General features: G+C 34.0%; 1 protein-coding gene across 3 annotated transcripts; it reads right to left on the bottom strand.

The window, feature by feature from the left end:
• Positions 1-6395: 6395 nt before the first annotated feature.
• Positions 6396-16559, bottom strand: gcnt4b.2 (glucosaminyl (N-acetyl) transferase 4b, tandem duplicate 2). Of its 3 annotated transcripts, XM_087300988.1 has the most exons (4): positions 16462-16559; positions 16050-16103; positions 9875-9960; positions 6396-9802 (listed from the first exon to the last, which is right to left on the bottom strand). In XM_087300988.1, the coding sequence occupies exon 4, from the start codon at positions 9799-9801 to the stop codon at positions 8539-8541; it is 1263 nt and encodes a 420-aa protein (XP_087157114.1). In that variant the 5' UTR covers position 9802; positions 9875-9960; positions 16050-16103; positions 16462-16559; the 3' UTR covers positions 6396-8538. The 3 variants fall into 3 exon arrangements, with proteins under 3 accessions (XP_087157114.1, XP_087157115.1, XP_087157113.1); XM_087300989.1 differs by lacking the exon at positions 16050-16103; XM_087300987.1 differs by lacking the exon at positions 16462-16559 and having other exon boundaries at positions 16050-16192.
• Positions 16560-17496: the final 937 nt, after the last annotated feature.

Below are 17496 nucleotides of genomic sequence, written 5' to 3'. Positions count from 1 at the left end.
ACCCTTCTAAAACCAGGCTAGTCAACCAGCTAAAACCAGCCAACCAGCTTTGGCTGGTTTAAGCTGTTTTTTTTTTCAGCAGGGAAATAATATTATTTACCATACATATTATTTCTTTGCTTATAATTTGTACAACACACTGTAGGTTTAACTGATATACTGTGGCGTACACACTCAGAAATAAAGGTGCAAAAATCAGCTACTGGGACGTTAATACCTTTATGGTAAACTTTTGTACGTTTTAAGGTTCACTTTTGAACTTTTAGGTTACTGTGAGGTGCACATTTGTACTGTTTAGCTATTAATATGTACCGGACCTGTTAGGAACAAAAATATACCTTTGGAAAACATATATCCCCTACCCCTGACAGATTTTGTACCTTTATTTTCGAGAGTATTAAAGTATGATGAACATGTAGTTGAAGAAAACTTAGTCGACCATTGGGTAATTTTATCAAATAAAATAAAAATAACAATGTTTATGTTTTCCATAACAGCTACAGAATTAGCACAGCTTAATTCAAGTGCTTAATGTTCCCAAAATATAGTATTTACTATTATGTGGGTATATGCAGTGAAAACAAAGAACAATTCCTGAAAAGACAGAAAGCAGGTTTATTTAGATTGATGAGGTACTGCAGTTTAAACAAACAGCACAGTGCATGAGCAAAAAAGCAGCACAACCACATTTTTAAAAAGAATGCAGATACGGAGAACAAAAACACGTTATCTTCAAAGACAAATCTCTCCGTCATTTTGTGGTGTGTAGAGAGAGCAATAACATGTTGAAGTGTCAAACTAATATCACTATAATTCATTCATTCATTCAGTTCATACAAAAATGAACATTCTACATGTGAAGACATGTTACAGTTTTTCTCAGTCGCTTTGGTGCATTTCTCACTACAATATTTACATTTGCACAACAGTTAATGCATTTCTCAAAACAATTAGTGCAAACTGCCAAACCTAGCTGATAACCTGCAAAAGCGCGTCACATGCTCAAAATGGACAATTTATTCCTCAAAAGCAAGTATTCATGTCAATCAAAGTGTCAGTATCATCAAAATGAAAAGTCCTGACGCATTGTTTATGAACACGATAGTCAAATGGCTTAGTCATGTTTTTATTATGACAGTTTACTCTGTACATTTTTTCAATGCAAAAATAGTCTGATTTTGGTGACACGTCCTGAAAATGCTCAAGACAGCACTATAGACTATTTGCACAGCCATTTGAAAACTACAGTAAAGTGAGGCATCACTGCATTGAGTGAGTTATCTGAGTACAAGACACTAAATATGTATGTTTCACGTTTTTACTGCATTTGCTCTTTACAATTCTAATTTATTCACAGCATTGTGCAAAAGAATAAATACACCCTTATTTACAACAAACATAAACTCCCTTTGGGTAGAGCTGTGCACAACTGTACACAATATTGCAGTACATATTGGAACTGAGCCTACAACATACACAGGTCTGTAAATCATTCATCAAATTGTTCAATTTTAAAGACACTTTCCGGAAAAAAAAGATTTAAATTTGTTTTATAAATTTAGTTTGACAGATTTTGACAACTAGTTCACCATTTTTGTATGTAATGACTCAAGTAATGAGGACTATTAGTTTTATATAGAATGACTATTTAGCATTTACAAGTTTAGTTCATTTTGACTGACATGACATAAGCAAATGATAATGTTATAAATAGCAGAGAGTTGTATGAAAGCAACCGATGCTTGTCCAAAAGCATTCACAATTTGTTGAAAAGAATGAGAAACTGCTACTAGGATGTGCACAAATGGCTAACTGTTTTGAGAAATGCATTAACTGTTGTGCAAATGTAAATAGCTTAGTGAGAAATGCACCAAAGCGACTGAGAAAAACTGTAATATGCGGCTGTCAATTAATTCGTTGGATGGGAAAAACCAAACTCCTACAACAAGTTGATGTGGGCCTTAGCATTGCAGGAATTTGGATCTTATTTTAACATCAGGAAATATAAAGAGAGACTTACTTTGTTTCTATCACTCTAATATGAATGTGGACACACTATACCTGCTCACAGATTTGTCCAAACAGCTTCCAAAAGTTAATTTTTATCATAGGTGCCCTTTAAATTTGGTTATTTGTCAGTTATACTATCAAACACGTTCGTGCCAACTTAGGACATTTTACAAAATGTACAAGTGTATATTTTGCAAAACGTTGGAAGTGAAAATGCATAGCATAATTTTGCTCATTTCATTCATCTGGACGTATCCACATGCTGCTGAATCTTTTTGTGAGGTTTCAGTGAGATCTCTGTGTATTAATGTATTATCATAAAAGTAAAGATTACCTTCAGTTAAATTAGCATCTTCTGATTTATCTCAATTCTTAGCTCTTTTCAAAACAGTTGTGAAATATGGTGTAAACTACTTTCATTTGTGCTATCTATGGGGATGTTTATTTAATATTGGGTCTCTACAATTTAAAGCACAACAAACATGTTGATCTCATGACCAAAAAGATGAAGTAAATTGAACTAAACTTGAGCAAACATAACATAGTAAACTTTTGTTTCTCACAACTCTACAGCAACTTTCTGAATAGATGCTGTCCTCACAAAAATGTTTATGGACAACTTATTTAATAGTCGTTTTGTTCTTGATCAAATGAGTTTGATACTGTACAGGCCATGTTGATTTTGATTGGCTTTAGGCCAAGAACAACTTAAGTGTTTGACAACTACATTTTAAAACAGTCTCGTGCTAACTGAAAAGCTTTAATATTGTATATGTTAATAATGGCTTCTGTGACGTAGTTTCTTTTTTGTTGACAATATAAACACACATGGCTCAAAACCTGAGTAAAAGGTGGCCATTTGAATCGCATTTATGGATAGAAGCACCACTATTAACACTGCAAACATTCTCAGAAGTGTGCTTTAAAGTGCAAAGTGAACTGTAACATACAGCACTGTTGTAAAAGTGTGAGGCACTCCCCTGCTTCATCAGAAGCTCTGAATTGTTTTCAAGCTCACACCGATGCAATTTGAGAGTGAAGTACAGGAAATACGTTATGGAAACAGACAAGCCACAGGGTGGGTGTTGAGACACACAATAACAGAACCTTCGCTTTACTTATTTTTGTCATGCAGTTTTCTTGTCTTACGAAACAACTTTTGTTACAAAACAACTTGAAAACTCCATAAATTCATAGTACACCTTCAAAACAGAAACACTACATTTGACACAATTTCTCATTTAGCAGATTTTTTAATTGATTTAAAAAAATTTTTTTTTTCTGCTTGTTCCAACTTACATATGTTAAATTTAGCTAAATCTACACAATTCTTGAGTTTTTAGGGGACAACTTAATTATGTACACTCAAAAATATTTTTAAAAAAAATGAAAATTACACTACCTGACAAAAGTCTAGTCGTTAATCCCAGTTGTAAGAGCAACAAATAATAACTTGACTTCTATTTGATCATTTGGAAAAGTGTCAGAAGGTAGATTTTTCTGATGAATCATTTGTGGAACGCATCCCAATCAAAACAAATACTGCAGAAGACCTATTGGAACACGCATGGACTCAATATTTCAACATCAACAGTCTGAGCTATCAATACATTTGTGCTGCCCATTACATTACAAACCACAGGAGAGGGCAAAATCTTCAGCAGGATAGCACTCCTTCTCATACTTCAGCCTCCACATCAAAGTTCCTGAAAGCAAAAAAGGTCAAGGTGCCAACCCAGTCACCAGACATAAACATTATTGAGCATGTCTGGGGTAAGATGAAGGTGTTCAGGATGAATCCAAAGAATCTTGATAAACTCTGGGAGTCTGGTAAGAAATGCTTTCTTTGGCATTCCAGATGACTTTATTAAAAAGTTATTTGAGTCGTTGCAGAGATGGATGGATGATCGTCCAAGCTCATGGGAGTCATACACAATATTATTTCGTTTTCCGCTGCACCATCACTTTATATTCTATATTGTACATTATTTCTGTTAAATGACAAGACTTTTGTCTAAGCAAAGTCAGACCTTACTTTCCTAATTAAATTAAATAAAATCAAGTCATGGTCACATTTTATTTTGGTAAAATAAGCGTAATATTGAGGCACTTCTGATACTAAATCATTACCTAGAAGTCAAGGTATTATTTGGATAAAACTTGGATAGGTGACAACACTTTCGTCAGGTCGTGTACTTAGAATGAGCTGAAACAATACAATTCTTGAGATTTTTTGGGGGATACATTGTTTTATTTTATATTTTTACATACATGCATATAAACTACATTTGTGAATGCAGTTTGAAGTGTGCTTTAACTAGGTCACACACACACACACACACAATTTGCACATCTGCTCTTTAGGTTCATGGAAAGCAGGTAAAACAATCTCAACCACAAATAATAAAATGTAACTTAACCCAGCGTAGCAAAATAAATGGGTTTTTTTGACATTTAAAAAGGAAATGAATTTGCATATCATCTGTGATGTCACCAAAGCCCTTGCATCTAGCAAAACACTATACTTTGGCCCTCACCTGGCACCTTAAGTCAAGTTAAGCCAGTGCCTGGACAAGAATGTTTATTTGACTATATGTGAAGCATATGCAAATATTTTAGATAATTTTTAAAATTGATTTTACATAAGTGGCCATACAGAATCTTCAGACATTCTTTACAAGAACTGAAATAGATTTACCTTTGACCACATCACGCACACAGCCACCCGAACCCCCAACCCACACCCCACACAAATATGCAAATTATTCAAATAATGATATCACTTGAAACACTGTGAAAGCATTCTTGTCATCTTTTCCTAACCTGTTCTCCTCTGCGAGTCTTCTTTCAGAGACTCATCACATGCTTCAGTCATATGAATCTCATTGAATTCATGCCGGATGACAACAAACAAGCAGCTCTTTGCTTGAGTGTCATCAGGATCTAGAATGCAGACCCCTACGAGCTGAATTCAAACATGTACAAGTCTCAAATGGAGCGACAAACTCTAAAAGAATTAGAAATGTTCAAGGGATTTTTCACACAACAATATTAATTTGTTGCTAGTTTATTCACCGTCGGGTCATAGAAGATATACAGTAGATATACTTTTTTTTTTTTTACTTCAGTAGAGTATTTATGGAAGATTTTTAGGTGTGGTCTATAATGATTTAGAAAATGCAAGTCAACAGCTTCCAACACTTTAAGAGGCAAACAAAAAAAAAACACATGCAAAACAAAATGGTTTCTGGTGATACACTGAGGGCTGGGCAATAAATTGAAAAGGAATCGACATTCAGAACATATAATCGATCTAATTTTTCCAGGTCAATTTTTTACATTTTTTTCCCTACCATGTGTGGAGTCACATGACCTCATGTTTATTCTTCTGCTGCCACATCTGACAACTCACAAATCACATAGAATTACAAATCTGCCGGTATATGGACAACAAGATCCAGTCATGCACCACACACTCACACCTGTTCCGGCTTCCCATGATTACATGGACTTTAAAAGTAGCACACACACACACACACACACACACACACACACACACACACACACACACACACACACACACACACACACACACACACACACACACACACACACACACACACACACACACACACACACACACACACACACATCAGTTGCTGAGGCTTGTTATACAGTCACTGTGAACATTAAGACGCGGTTCCCTTGTCTTGTCTTGCACCGGTCTTTGCTTTGTTTTGTTTGTTTTAAGTTGTCTGCTGCCTGCCTTTGACCATCCACCTGTTTATGACCACATCTCTGCTGTCAGTGTCTTCCTTGTGACAAGAACGATGAATCCATTCTTGAGTCGTACTTTGCACTATATTGATGATGATTGGAAGCTGCGCCAGAGATGCATATTTTCCATTACATTAAAATTATTATTTACATAAAAATATTTGTTTACAGAAGATGCAAGAAATGCACTGTTTAAAATATTATTTACAGGATATCCACGTGTTATTTTATTCAAATTATATATATATATATATATATATATATATATATATATATATATATATATATATATATATATATTGCAATATGAATACAATTTCACCAAATGACTTGAATATCTATTTGGAAAGAATCTATAATTGTTGTGTTTGGGATGATTCTGTCGGTGTGTGCGTCAGCATAAAATCTAATTCATGAATAAAAAGACAAATACAATAGAGAAATGTTACAATGGAAATAAACAGTATTTTAAGAGTTATTTTATTTAGATAAGATACGGCTTATTATCTACTTTTAATATGAAAAAACATTGAAAATGAATTATTTACTTTCCAAAAGTAATAGTTATTCATTTTCACTTTTTTATAAGAAAAAATAGTGACTGTTGGTTTTAGGCAACATGTGTTTTTATTTCAGTTGGTCAACATTGATTTTCAAAAAATAATCATAAATAGCAGATGCTGTTTTTGTTATATAGCAGACACTACTTGTTATATAATGCATATTTACTATACACAACTTATCATGAGGAGGGCAACAAATAAATAAACAAATAAATAAATTGTTTATTAATCGAGATTTAGATTTTATGCCAAATCATTCTGCTCTGCGTATAAACAATAGAAAACAATTGGTCAGTACAAGAATGGTCAGGACCTTAGTGTTTCACTATATATTGAAAACACTACTACAATATACCCCTTTTTATGATAATTTATTAAATTCAGTAAGCAAAATTTCAAAAATATGCACTCAACAATTTTATCAATAAACAAATAAAACAAAGATATTTTAGGTTAGCAGTATCAAATAGTTATTTTATCAAATTAATCATTATATCAGAAAAGCAGGAATGATTATAAAAAGGATTATAAACCCAAACCTTTAATTTTTACGAAATTTGAAAAACTTCCATGGAAAAAATGTAAAGTGAAAATAATGAGCATTCTTTTTTCTCTCATCAAAAGGGAATGCTTTAAAAATAAAGGACAGTTTGGCCAAATGCAAAAATAGATTTTCTATTGAACATGGCAGTAGTTATTTATCAAATGCTAGATAAGCACAGTGCAAAATTGCTGTAAAGTACAGAAATGACAGATTTCTACAGATTTCTACTACAGAAAGAACAGCTCCATCATTCACAAGCCTTCAAAACCAAAACCAGTAAAATGAGGAATTGCAACATGCAAATGTCGTCTAGTTCTACTTTTTTATGGGGTTGTGTTTACTTCATTTGCATTATTCCTGCATAGTCAGATGCAAAACAAGCAAATTTTTCTCAGACAATTAACACTCTATCTATCTATCTATCTATCTATCTATCTATCTATCTATCTATCTATCTATCTATCTATCTATCTATCTATCTATCTATCTATCTATCTATCTGTCTATCTGTCTATCTATCTATCTATCTATCTATCTATCTATCTATCTCTATCGTGATCATAATCAAACTTGTGATCAAACGTTATGAGAGACTAAAAATGGCCCCTGAAGATGTTTTTAAAAAATGTAAAAGTAATTACAGACTGTCGTCCAACATGATATTTACAGGAACTTCAAGCAGCATTACAGAGACCAAAAAACAAAAAAAGCATCACAGAGCATTACCAGTTATAGTGCAAGTGACTCGTTAATAATCCAGTTTGTTTGAGCTAACTCATTAGCTGTGCATAGTTGGTTGCTGGTAACAGACCTGAGAGTAGATTGTCAAGCTTGATGACACAATTTCATTCATTCATTCAGTTTTTTTTTTGACTTAGTCTCTATTTCAGAAGTCATCACAGCGGAATGAACTGCCAACTATTCCAGTGTATGTTTTACGCAGCGGATGGACTTTCAGCTGCAACCCAGTACTGGGAAACATCTACACACACTCATTTACATACACTGTGGACAATTTAGTTTATTCAATTCCCCTATAGTGCATGTCTTTGGACTTTGGGGGAAACTGAAGCACCCCGAGGAAACCCACGCCAACATAGATGACACAATTTAAGATTTTCCAACCAGAGAATAAAAAAAAATTCTAACACGATAAGAATCCCAAATAAAATGTATAATATGAAATTGTAATAGGAATTTAACATATATTTTTAAACACGAGTGCTCTGTAGTCCAGCATTGTTGTTTTGTCAAGTTCTCACACACACATGCTTGAAGACTGAACACACTCATTTATAAACTTGCTTTTGTGTGCATGGATGTTTATGCATCATGTTTTAAACCTTCTGCTTTTTAAAAAAGTGTGCATTCTCATGTCCCCAAAGTAAATGAAAATAAATATATAGTTTTTCTTTTTGTTGTTGTTGTTGAACACAGTGTGTAAATGCAAACCCACATAATAAAATTCACATTTTGTCTCATCAAATCATAACAAGAGAATTGCACATCATGTTGGCTAAATCACATCTTCAGAAACACTTTTACTGTATAACAACATAAAGTGCATTTTTAAACTACTTTCCGCAATAAATGGCTCAACTTTGTTTTAAATTCCAAAACAATTCCTCAATGATGAAAACGAGGTCAATTCACTGCGAGTCTCCGCCGCTTTTCTTCAAGTTTTTCTTCTAAACATTCAATAAGAACAGGGTCCACAGTTGGATCCACCTTATTAGCAAACCAGTGACCGTAGTTTAAGAGCCATCTGAGCTCAGCAGCACCATAAATACAGACAGAACGCACACTGACTCCAGTGCATTCTGGGTAAAGATCATTTTCTAAATATGACCACTTCACCAGATGAGTTTTACTGATCAGTTCGGAGATTTCCGGATCTGATCTCGGCACCTCACCGGGCACTCCAGGCACACGAACCAAAGTTGCCCAGAAATGTTCATCAGGTGAGAATGTATCTTCAGACCAAGCCAGGAAATCTTTGGCAAGGGAACTCCAGTGAACAAAATACACAAATTCCCTTGAGAGAGTGAAGTAAGCGCTGCCTACAAACATCTCTATGTTGTGAGGTGGTGGAGGTTTCTCCTCTGGAGTACTGACTGGAAAATCGTAGTACTCTGAATCATTATTTTTCAGCAGATGATGAACACTCCAGCGGATTTTCTTTCCTCCAGGCCACTTGCTTTCCACCATGTTTCTGCCTTTAAGACCCTTCAGATCTGACACCAGCTCAGCGTTTGTCCGCAGTGGGAAATCTTGACCGCACAGGTTGATGACGTACTTCCACTTGACCTCAGAATCGAGGAGGTCTGACAGACAATTCAGATCAGCTCTAAGTCGTGAGATTCCTGCATACTGAACTCTCTCCAGTTTTGAGGCAATGAAGACGTTTGGGATGCAGCGGGCCAGACCGTTCATTGCTAACATAAAGTCAGTGGAAGACTTTCGATCATAATGTATGCAGTAGATGTTATGCGGCACATAAACGGCCCTCAGGAGTCTTTCCACAAGAGCGGCATCTTGATGAACAACTAAAGAGTAAGCAAGAGGAAATTCCCGCTCGGACTCAGTGACCTGAATGGCATTGTAGCGCTGTGATGATACAAACCATTCGCAATCAATGGTGGCATTTGCAATCGCTGCATCAGTTAATCCTTTGTAGATTTTTTGCTTGCGGATGACTAAAGATTTACCAACTTCCACTGGTTCCATTTCATAAATTTTAGTGCAGTTAATGCCATATTTTACTGTCAGCTGCTGCCTCAACGATAGTCCTGCTTCTTGTTTTTCTCCATTTCCTCTTAAAAATATGACGGTGGTGCATAAAAGTCCCAGTGTCCCAAATACAAAAATGACATTTCTCAGTTTCAGGTGAAGCTTCAATGGTTTCATTCTGTAAGGTAAAATTAAAGCTCATTTTCCATACCGTACATGCATCATTAACACCTTTTTAATTATACCATACCTTTGCAAAACTTTGAGGCATCAAGAATCCTTTTGTATCACTGGCACAATCAGGAGCTTGAGTTTGTGGAGTATGAGCGGTGCCGCCTGTTGTCATAAAAACAGAAATGTTAAAACTCTGGTCTAAATTCAACCTTAAAGTCCTATAACAGAATGCTTGACTAATACCTCACAATGACTTTGGCTTATTTTGATATCCACTATTTTACTTTAATGTTTTTCCAGGTAGGTCATGACCATATCACTTCACCAAAGGATTTGGGTTACTCTCAGCAGTGTCACAGAAGATGAATTTTACACTCCACAATGAAGACTTCTATGAAAACTTTTGAAAAGAGGCATTGTCTTCTTAGAGTAAAGACATATTTAATAATAAAAATAAAAAAAACTTTTTTTTTTTTCATTATAAAGAATTTTTTGTCCTCTAAAAATTGTCCTTTGGATGTAGAAGTTTGTATCAATGGGTTGAATATCAAGAAAAAAACGCAATTCCTTTCCCCTTGTTAATTTACTTCAGATGATTTTACATTTATTTTGATATTTTGTTGAATGTAAAATATCACTCATAATTAGCAGTTTTTACTTGTTTTGAAGAAATGCATTATATTGTATAGGGGGAAACTGTTTTAAAGTCCCCATGAACCAGAAGCTGCCACCGTTTTTTATTGTAAACTAGGATTGTGTGTTTAATCAAAATTGAATTGCAATCGTGATTTGAAATTGTGCGATTAGCTAATCACAGAAGGCTTCAATATGAAAAATATTTAGCAAATTCATGACTGCCATCTGTGTGTGACAGTCTTACTAGCCAACTGAGTGAGCACACTTTCGTTCTGCCCAATCAGAATTGCGCAACCAAACTGCGGAACACCCACAATAAAACAAACAAACAGAAAAGCGCGGACAAGTGGGATGATGGCGTCTGCCACTTTAGAAACATTAACAGACGAATTAATATGAAAGAAAAACAGCACATCGGGAATATGGGAATATTTTGCTTTCAAAGTCACAGGCACCAAACACAAACAGGTCATTTGCAAGAGCTGTCACAGAACTGTTTCCACAGCATGAGGAAATACAACAACCAGCACCTAAAAAAAAGCACCACAGGCAGCTATATGAGGAGTGTCTTGCTAAAGTCAACTAAAAGTATTCCCTGGGACACTCAATATAGTAGCTAGCAACACCAAAGTACAATTTCAGAGTTGTTTGCAGCTGTTACACCATTTTAAAAAACATCATGAAGGCACCAGGAGATAACTAAGGCCATAACTCACTACTGTTTGCTTAAGATAAAAATTAGTGTTTCATTTTTGAATATTTATAAACATATTTGAATAAAAGTTGGAGTTTGTTAATGTCTTTTCAGTTCAGTTTTTAACTAACACTCACTGCATTTGAGCAGTAGGAAGCTACGATACTGAATATTAAGCTGAAGCTTGACTACAAAATTAAATCTTTAAAAAAAAAATTGAATCTTTATTTTTAAAAAAAAATCTCAATTAGATATTTTCCCAAATTGCACAACCTTAATTGTGACTTCCTAGAGAAACAAAATATTAAATAACACAAAAGTGGGCGTGGCTTGATTTTCTACTGTGAGCTAAATGGATGTAGTGAAGAAGGCGTTTGATTCAGCGAGATGGGGAAAAGGCTTTGGGGAGAGTTATTACAACCTAACACAGGCATTCCCTATCTTTTTAATAACAATGCCAATGACTCGCAACCCACAAATTCCTCAGATGTGGTTTTAAATATACCAACGTTGCGCATGCACATAACAATAGGCCTATATGAACATCAGCAAATTGACAACACGAAAAAGTGCAACAGTCTACCAATCATATCATTTTATAGACATTTATTAATTTGTTTAATTTAATATTAACCTCACCTAACGAGACTGGTGGACACAATATTTTCAGCACAGGTATATTCTTGGTTTAATTTTGGAGACTGCCAATCAGATATCATCCTTAATGTTCACTTGTGGCCTGTATTTATTTATTTTTATGTATTTGATTGCCATAAAGGTGTAAAAAATCAATCTGCTGCAGCTGACACTATTGCTGTGTTGTTAGTCTAACGTAAACACATAATCCTATGAAAAAATAATTGATGATGGTTGTTTATTTACATGTTGTTTGTTTTTTACTATTAAAAACTACTATTTTAATCTTCCGTGGGTTGTGGTTAAAATATGGTAATTCTAACAGTTTAATAAACTATATTTGACTTTTTTAAATCACCAAGTGACCCCTGTTATTGTCTCGCAACTCCCACTTTGGCACCCACTGACCCAACTAACTTCTCCTCCTCACCATTTTTGTTGCAGAACTGACAGTTGCAGTAGTGTTGGCTAAGTATGTTAGCCACGCCCAATTCCTATTCCTAAAATATACATAATCGGAAGAATTAAATGTGCATTTTAGGATTTCAATTAAAGATTAGAAGGCCAAACTATTTTTATTGAATGACATGCACATATGAATTGTTTACCACAAAACTAGCAATGTGAGCTAACAAAATCATACGGTTAGTTTTCATTTCTCGGGGGACTTTAAGTCTTATGAAGAGCAAATGCTTGACCTGTCCTGCATTACAAAAAGTGTGTGTTTTTCTACTCCTAACCTTAAATGGACATCAGATATCTTGCTCGAGTTTTTAGGGAAATTCCAAAATATATCAGTGAAGATTGTGACCTTACAAAAAGTATAAATGACTAAGAACTTTTACAGTTGAGTATTAGAGTCCCATAGCTAACAACACGTCATAATGATATTGAATCATACCTTGAGTATTATTTGCCTTTGCAGTTTTGTTTAACATAAAAGTAAATGTAACCAATAATAGTAAATGTATCCGATTACAAACCCCATCTAATTTATAGTGTTTAGGCGAGACTCTAATGCACAGGATGATGAATTGGCTCAAAACGGATGATAGTAGCGGATATATTTTATATATGAAGGGAATACCCCAGAAGGGATGCTTTATGAGATGATGCTTTAAGTAAGTAGCTGTATCTACAATTTGTCTCACAATTGAAGAAAGATTGTTTCTTTGGGCATCTGTTTCTAGGATATTTTGCCACAATTTTGGAGACTGGACAGATGTATCTGCGTCTGTTCTTTAATTTTTGCGTGCAAACTAGGTGATGTGAGGGGGCAAAACATTAAAGAAACCTTAAAATTTATGACAAATTGCCAGCTTAATATTTTGCCATATCAGTCAGCACACAAGTTAAAACTTTACTTTCCACTTCAAACACACTCTTGGACACCATTTAAAAATATTATGTTGTGATTAAAGAATTCTCCTTTTAATATACATTTATTAATGAGCATTTCATTGATGTAAACATTACATGTTTTTTTATAATGACTCCTAATGACTCCTTAAAAAAAATCCTGTATATATTAACCAATTCAAATCTCCTGAATTGTTTCCACAAAGGTGTGCCAAATGCATTAGAAATTAGCCACAGAGCTGTGGCCAGTGTTTGATTAACCAGCACAGACTGTGCAACTGGGTGGGGTGATGGGCCAATCACACACCAGAAATGTGCAACAATGGGAATCTAAAACTATGTTGATATTAGAGATGCACCAAATTTTCGACCACCAGAAATTTATCGGCCGAAAATATGTTGTCAGTTTATAGACTGTAGGTAACTGCTGTTCATATATGGTCTTTCCTGTGCCTCTGGTTAACACACAATTTCCCTATCCGCGCTATGTACAAGTAAGTGATTTTATGAGCAGCAGAGCATGTGCAGGCTGAAATAAAGAAAGCATATTGTTGTTCCTGATAACTGTCTCTATTTTCATGTGGACAAACTACATAGACTCTTAAATTTTTGAGGCTTCAGTCATTGTTAAGATACTCTTTCAAATCTGGAAGAATTAACAACTGATATAGAAATAAATATTGTTATCATTCAATCTGAAAAACAATTATAAACACCTTTTAAAAATTAATTAAGATTGCAGCACATTCAACTCTTAAGAAAAAAGATCCTGTAAATTTTTAACCAATTCAAATCTGCTGAATTGTTTCTACAAAAGTGTGCCAAATGCATCAGAAATTAGCTGCAGGTTTGTGGCCAGTGCTTGACTCACCAGCACAGACTCTGCAACTGGGTGGGGTGGTGGGAGCAGCTGATCATTATCTTTTAAGGAGACAGAAAAATGGGTAAAAAGCTAGTAAAAAGGGTGTTTATTTACAGGTACTCCACTTTCGAGAAATGTAACAGGGTTTCTGCAGGTTTCACTAAGTCAAATTTAAGTCTTTTTAAGACCTTTTTAAGACTATTAGGAATAAAATTTTAGACTTATACAGTGCTAAACACTAAGGATTTTTTTTTTAATTGCTCAGTTGGTCTTGTGGAAAAGAGGTTTATTAGCCCATGAAAGTTATTCTAATTGGTTGCTTCTTTGACACCTATTTTTAAACAATGTGTCAAAACAAGCAAACCCTATTGTATACATATTTTTTACATTACTTTTCTTCTTAAAAAAAAGTTTTTGTTGAAAGTTTTTTTTTTTTTTTTTTTTTTTGTGGGATTTTTGGTAATTGGATTGGGTAGCTTTACATGGACAGAGGAAAGGTAAGACTTGTTTAAGGACATAAAAGATTAGAATTCAGTGACTTTAATAACACTTTTAAGGCCTAAAATGTATTTTTGTTGAAATTAAAGACTCCGTGGAAACCCTGTGTACCCTAAGTTATAGACTTTTTCATTAAGACCATAAAGAATTATGTAAACTTGTGTAGAATGGGCATCTGACATTAAAGCCATTGTCAAAAGACTAATGCAGTTATTAATGCAGTTTCTGAAAATGAGGGAGTATTGTAGTTTAGGCCATAGAGTCATTTGACTGACATCATTTGCCATAGTGACATGCAGCTGTGAATTGGTCAAGACCTGTCAGGAATTGCATTTCGTTTCCCTGAAAATACTTACACACCTAAAACTGTTCCTCAGCTAATCAGAATAAAGCATTTAACAACCCTGTAGTGCAAAAATCAGGTTAAAGGTGTTAAGATCAAAGTCCCAGTAGATAAACACTGCACCTATCTTAAAGTAGACTATATTCACCTCCATGTCGAAAGAAAACTCTTAACCAGTATGTCATTAAAGATTTTGGTAAGTCATGGGGGTCTGTTATTTATAGCCTTGTCTAGTCTTCTGCCAGATTACACTGGTGTAACATGTTAATCAGTATCCGCATGTTTGACACGTTTAATTTAACTCCTACGCAACGCATGCAGATCTTGGTTAAACTAAACTTGACATAAAAATTAACTATGGTTCTACTATTAAAAGTGCAGTAATCCTGTTTTTGATCGCAATTTGTATAACCACAATTAGAACCACATCTTTTTACAACAAATTCACAGCAAAAAATGCTTTTCTTACTTACATTTTTTGTCTGGTTTTTAGACCATCTAAAAATTCTTAAATCAAGAAGTATTTTCTAGACAAGCAAACATATTGTCTTGTTTTAAGAAATAATATGCCAAAATGAAGTGAGTTTTTCCGTTAAAACAAGCAAAATAATCTGCCAATGGGGTAAGCAAATTATTCTTATGTCAAAAGGAAAAACAAAATAATTTTGCTTACCCCATTGCAGATTTTTTTGCTTGTTTTAAGGAAAAACTCACCTAATGTTTGCATATTATTTCTGAAAACAAGACATTATGTTTTGCTTGTCCAGAAAATGTTACTTGATATAAGAACTTTTAGATATTTCGACTAGAAACAAGTAAGAAAATCATTTTTAGCAGTGTATCATTGTTGAAGTATAGTCAGTGAAGCTAAAACATCGCTAATTTGTATTATAACCTTTTTTGTTTCGTTTCATAAGCATGTAGTCTAATAAAAGAAAGAAAAGGGGTCTAGTGTACGTCTAACTTCAGCAGCATCATGCGGTTTCAATTATAACCTCTTTAAAGAATTATTGCTCAATTTCAGATCACTAAATGTTACGAAACCACTTATTAAATAACAGGATAGCTACAATGTTACGTTGAATTATTATTATTTTTTTATATATATATATATAAATACGTCTAATTGTAGACCTGAATGGAGAATTGGCGCTTCTTTCACAGAATTACTAGTGTAGCAAAGGCTATACAATTTTTAGAACGATTAAGTCTAAGTAAATTACCTGCCGTTATATCGACGTCATCTGGAAACATGAACTTAAAGGTCTGAAGTGTCTCTGGTAACCAGCAAAATGAAACGTTAATTCCACATCGACAGACAAACTTTACAAGAAGTCCAGTCAGAGAGTGGAGTCCAGAGAAAAGCACAGAGCTACAAAACTTGTTGCCAAATCCACTCGTTTTGCTGACTCCTCACACCCTTCTTCCCCTTTGCAAATCTATTTAAAACACTGCCGAAAGCAGCAACAAATTCTCGAACAATGACATACTAGTTCAGAAAAAGAACTTTGACACATGTACATATAAAGGCACCTATGACCAGTGTCCCCAAAAAAGCATTTGAGCTACTTTTTAAAACATGAACACTTATAGTAAATAGAAAAAAAACATAAAGGGATCTGCCTTGAAACTCACCTCTGCAAAGAAAACATTCAAGCTATCAAATGAGTAGATTCAGCATCTGCTTTCGCTTATACGGTGCTAATGTCACACGTGTGATGCTGACAGAATCTGAGCCAAGCCACGCGGTGATGTTTGGTCATGTCCCTCCTCCTACTGACTGTAGTCTACTTGATTAAAAGCATCTGATATAAAGTGTGGGAACACACACAATGCTGACATTATACTGTGATTGATCTTGTATCGGGACAAAACTTGCTTGGTTACATTGTAACAAATCAAACATTTGCACGCATGACAAAAGAAGCAATTGTTCTAACAAAGAAGACAAATAATATTGAAACATAGGTTAAAAATAACTTCTGAAGATGTCATTGAACATTTAACTAGCAAAAGTAAATGTCTTGCTGAAACATTTTCTTTTTCTTAGCTTTAATGTTTATGTAAAATGAGACAAATTTGTTATCATTTATATCTCCAGACTTTATTTAGCACTATTTCTACGGTCACAGTTCACTGCACTGTAATTATCAAACAACACTACATCATGTTATTAGTATGAATAACCAGTGTGCCTATATATATATATATATATATATATATATATATATATATATATATATATATATATATATATATATATATATATATATATATATATATATATATATATATATACAACAGTTCTTTCTGGTTCTTGAATCTGATTGGCTGATAGCCACGGGATATTTAGCAAAAAAAAAAAAAAAAAAACTTTTTTACATTTCCAGGTTTCTCAGTTGCAGAAGTCATAGTTGGGTAAACTTAGGGTGCAGTGAATGTTTATATATCAATATAAAAATTAATATTTTTTTTACACTTTACACATGATAAGGTGTAAATATTAAAAGTTTTGCATATGAAAAAGATATTTAAATCAAAACTAATTTATTATGTTATAATATATAAAAAATGATATTTATTCACTGTAAAATTGCTGTCTTCAATTTTTAGTTTTAGTTGCATGAAATGTAATGTACAAGTAGTTTCATTTAACGTTACATTAATCTG

Source organism: Danio rerio, chromosome 21 (genome assembly GCF_052040795.2).
Source record: "Danio rerio strain M-AB ecotype USA chromosome 21, GRCz13ab, whole genome shotgun sequence".
Classification (NCBI taxonomy): Eukaryota; Metazoa; Chordata; class Actinopteri; order Cypriniformes; family Danionidae; genus Danio; species Danio rerio.
The sequence above is the reverse complement of the archived record's forward strand: the minus strand, read 5'-3'. Positions and strand labels throughout refer to the sequence as shown.

Excerpts from the sequence above, each read along its gene's own strand:
- gcnt4b.2 (XM_087300988.1), bottom strand. The coding sequence starts at position 9,801 with ATGAAACCATTGAAGCTTCACCTGAAACTGAGAAATGTCATTTTTGTA.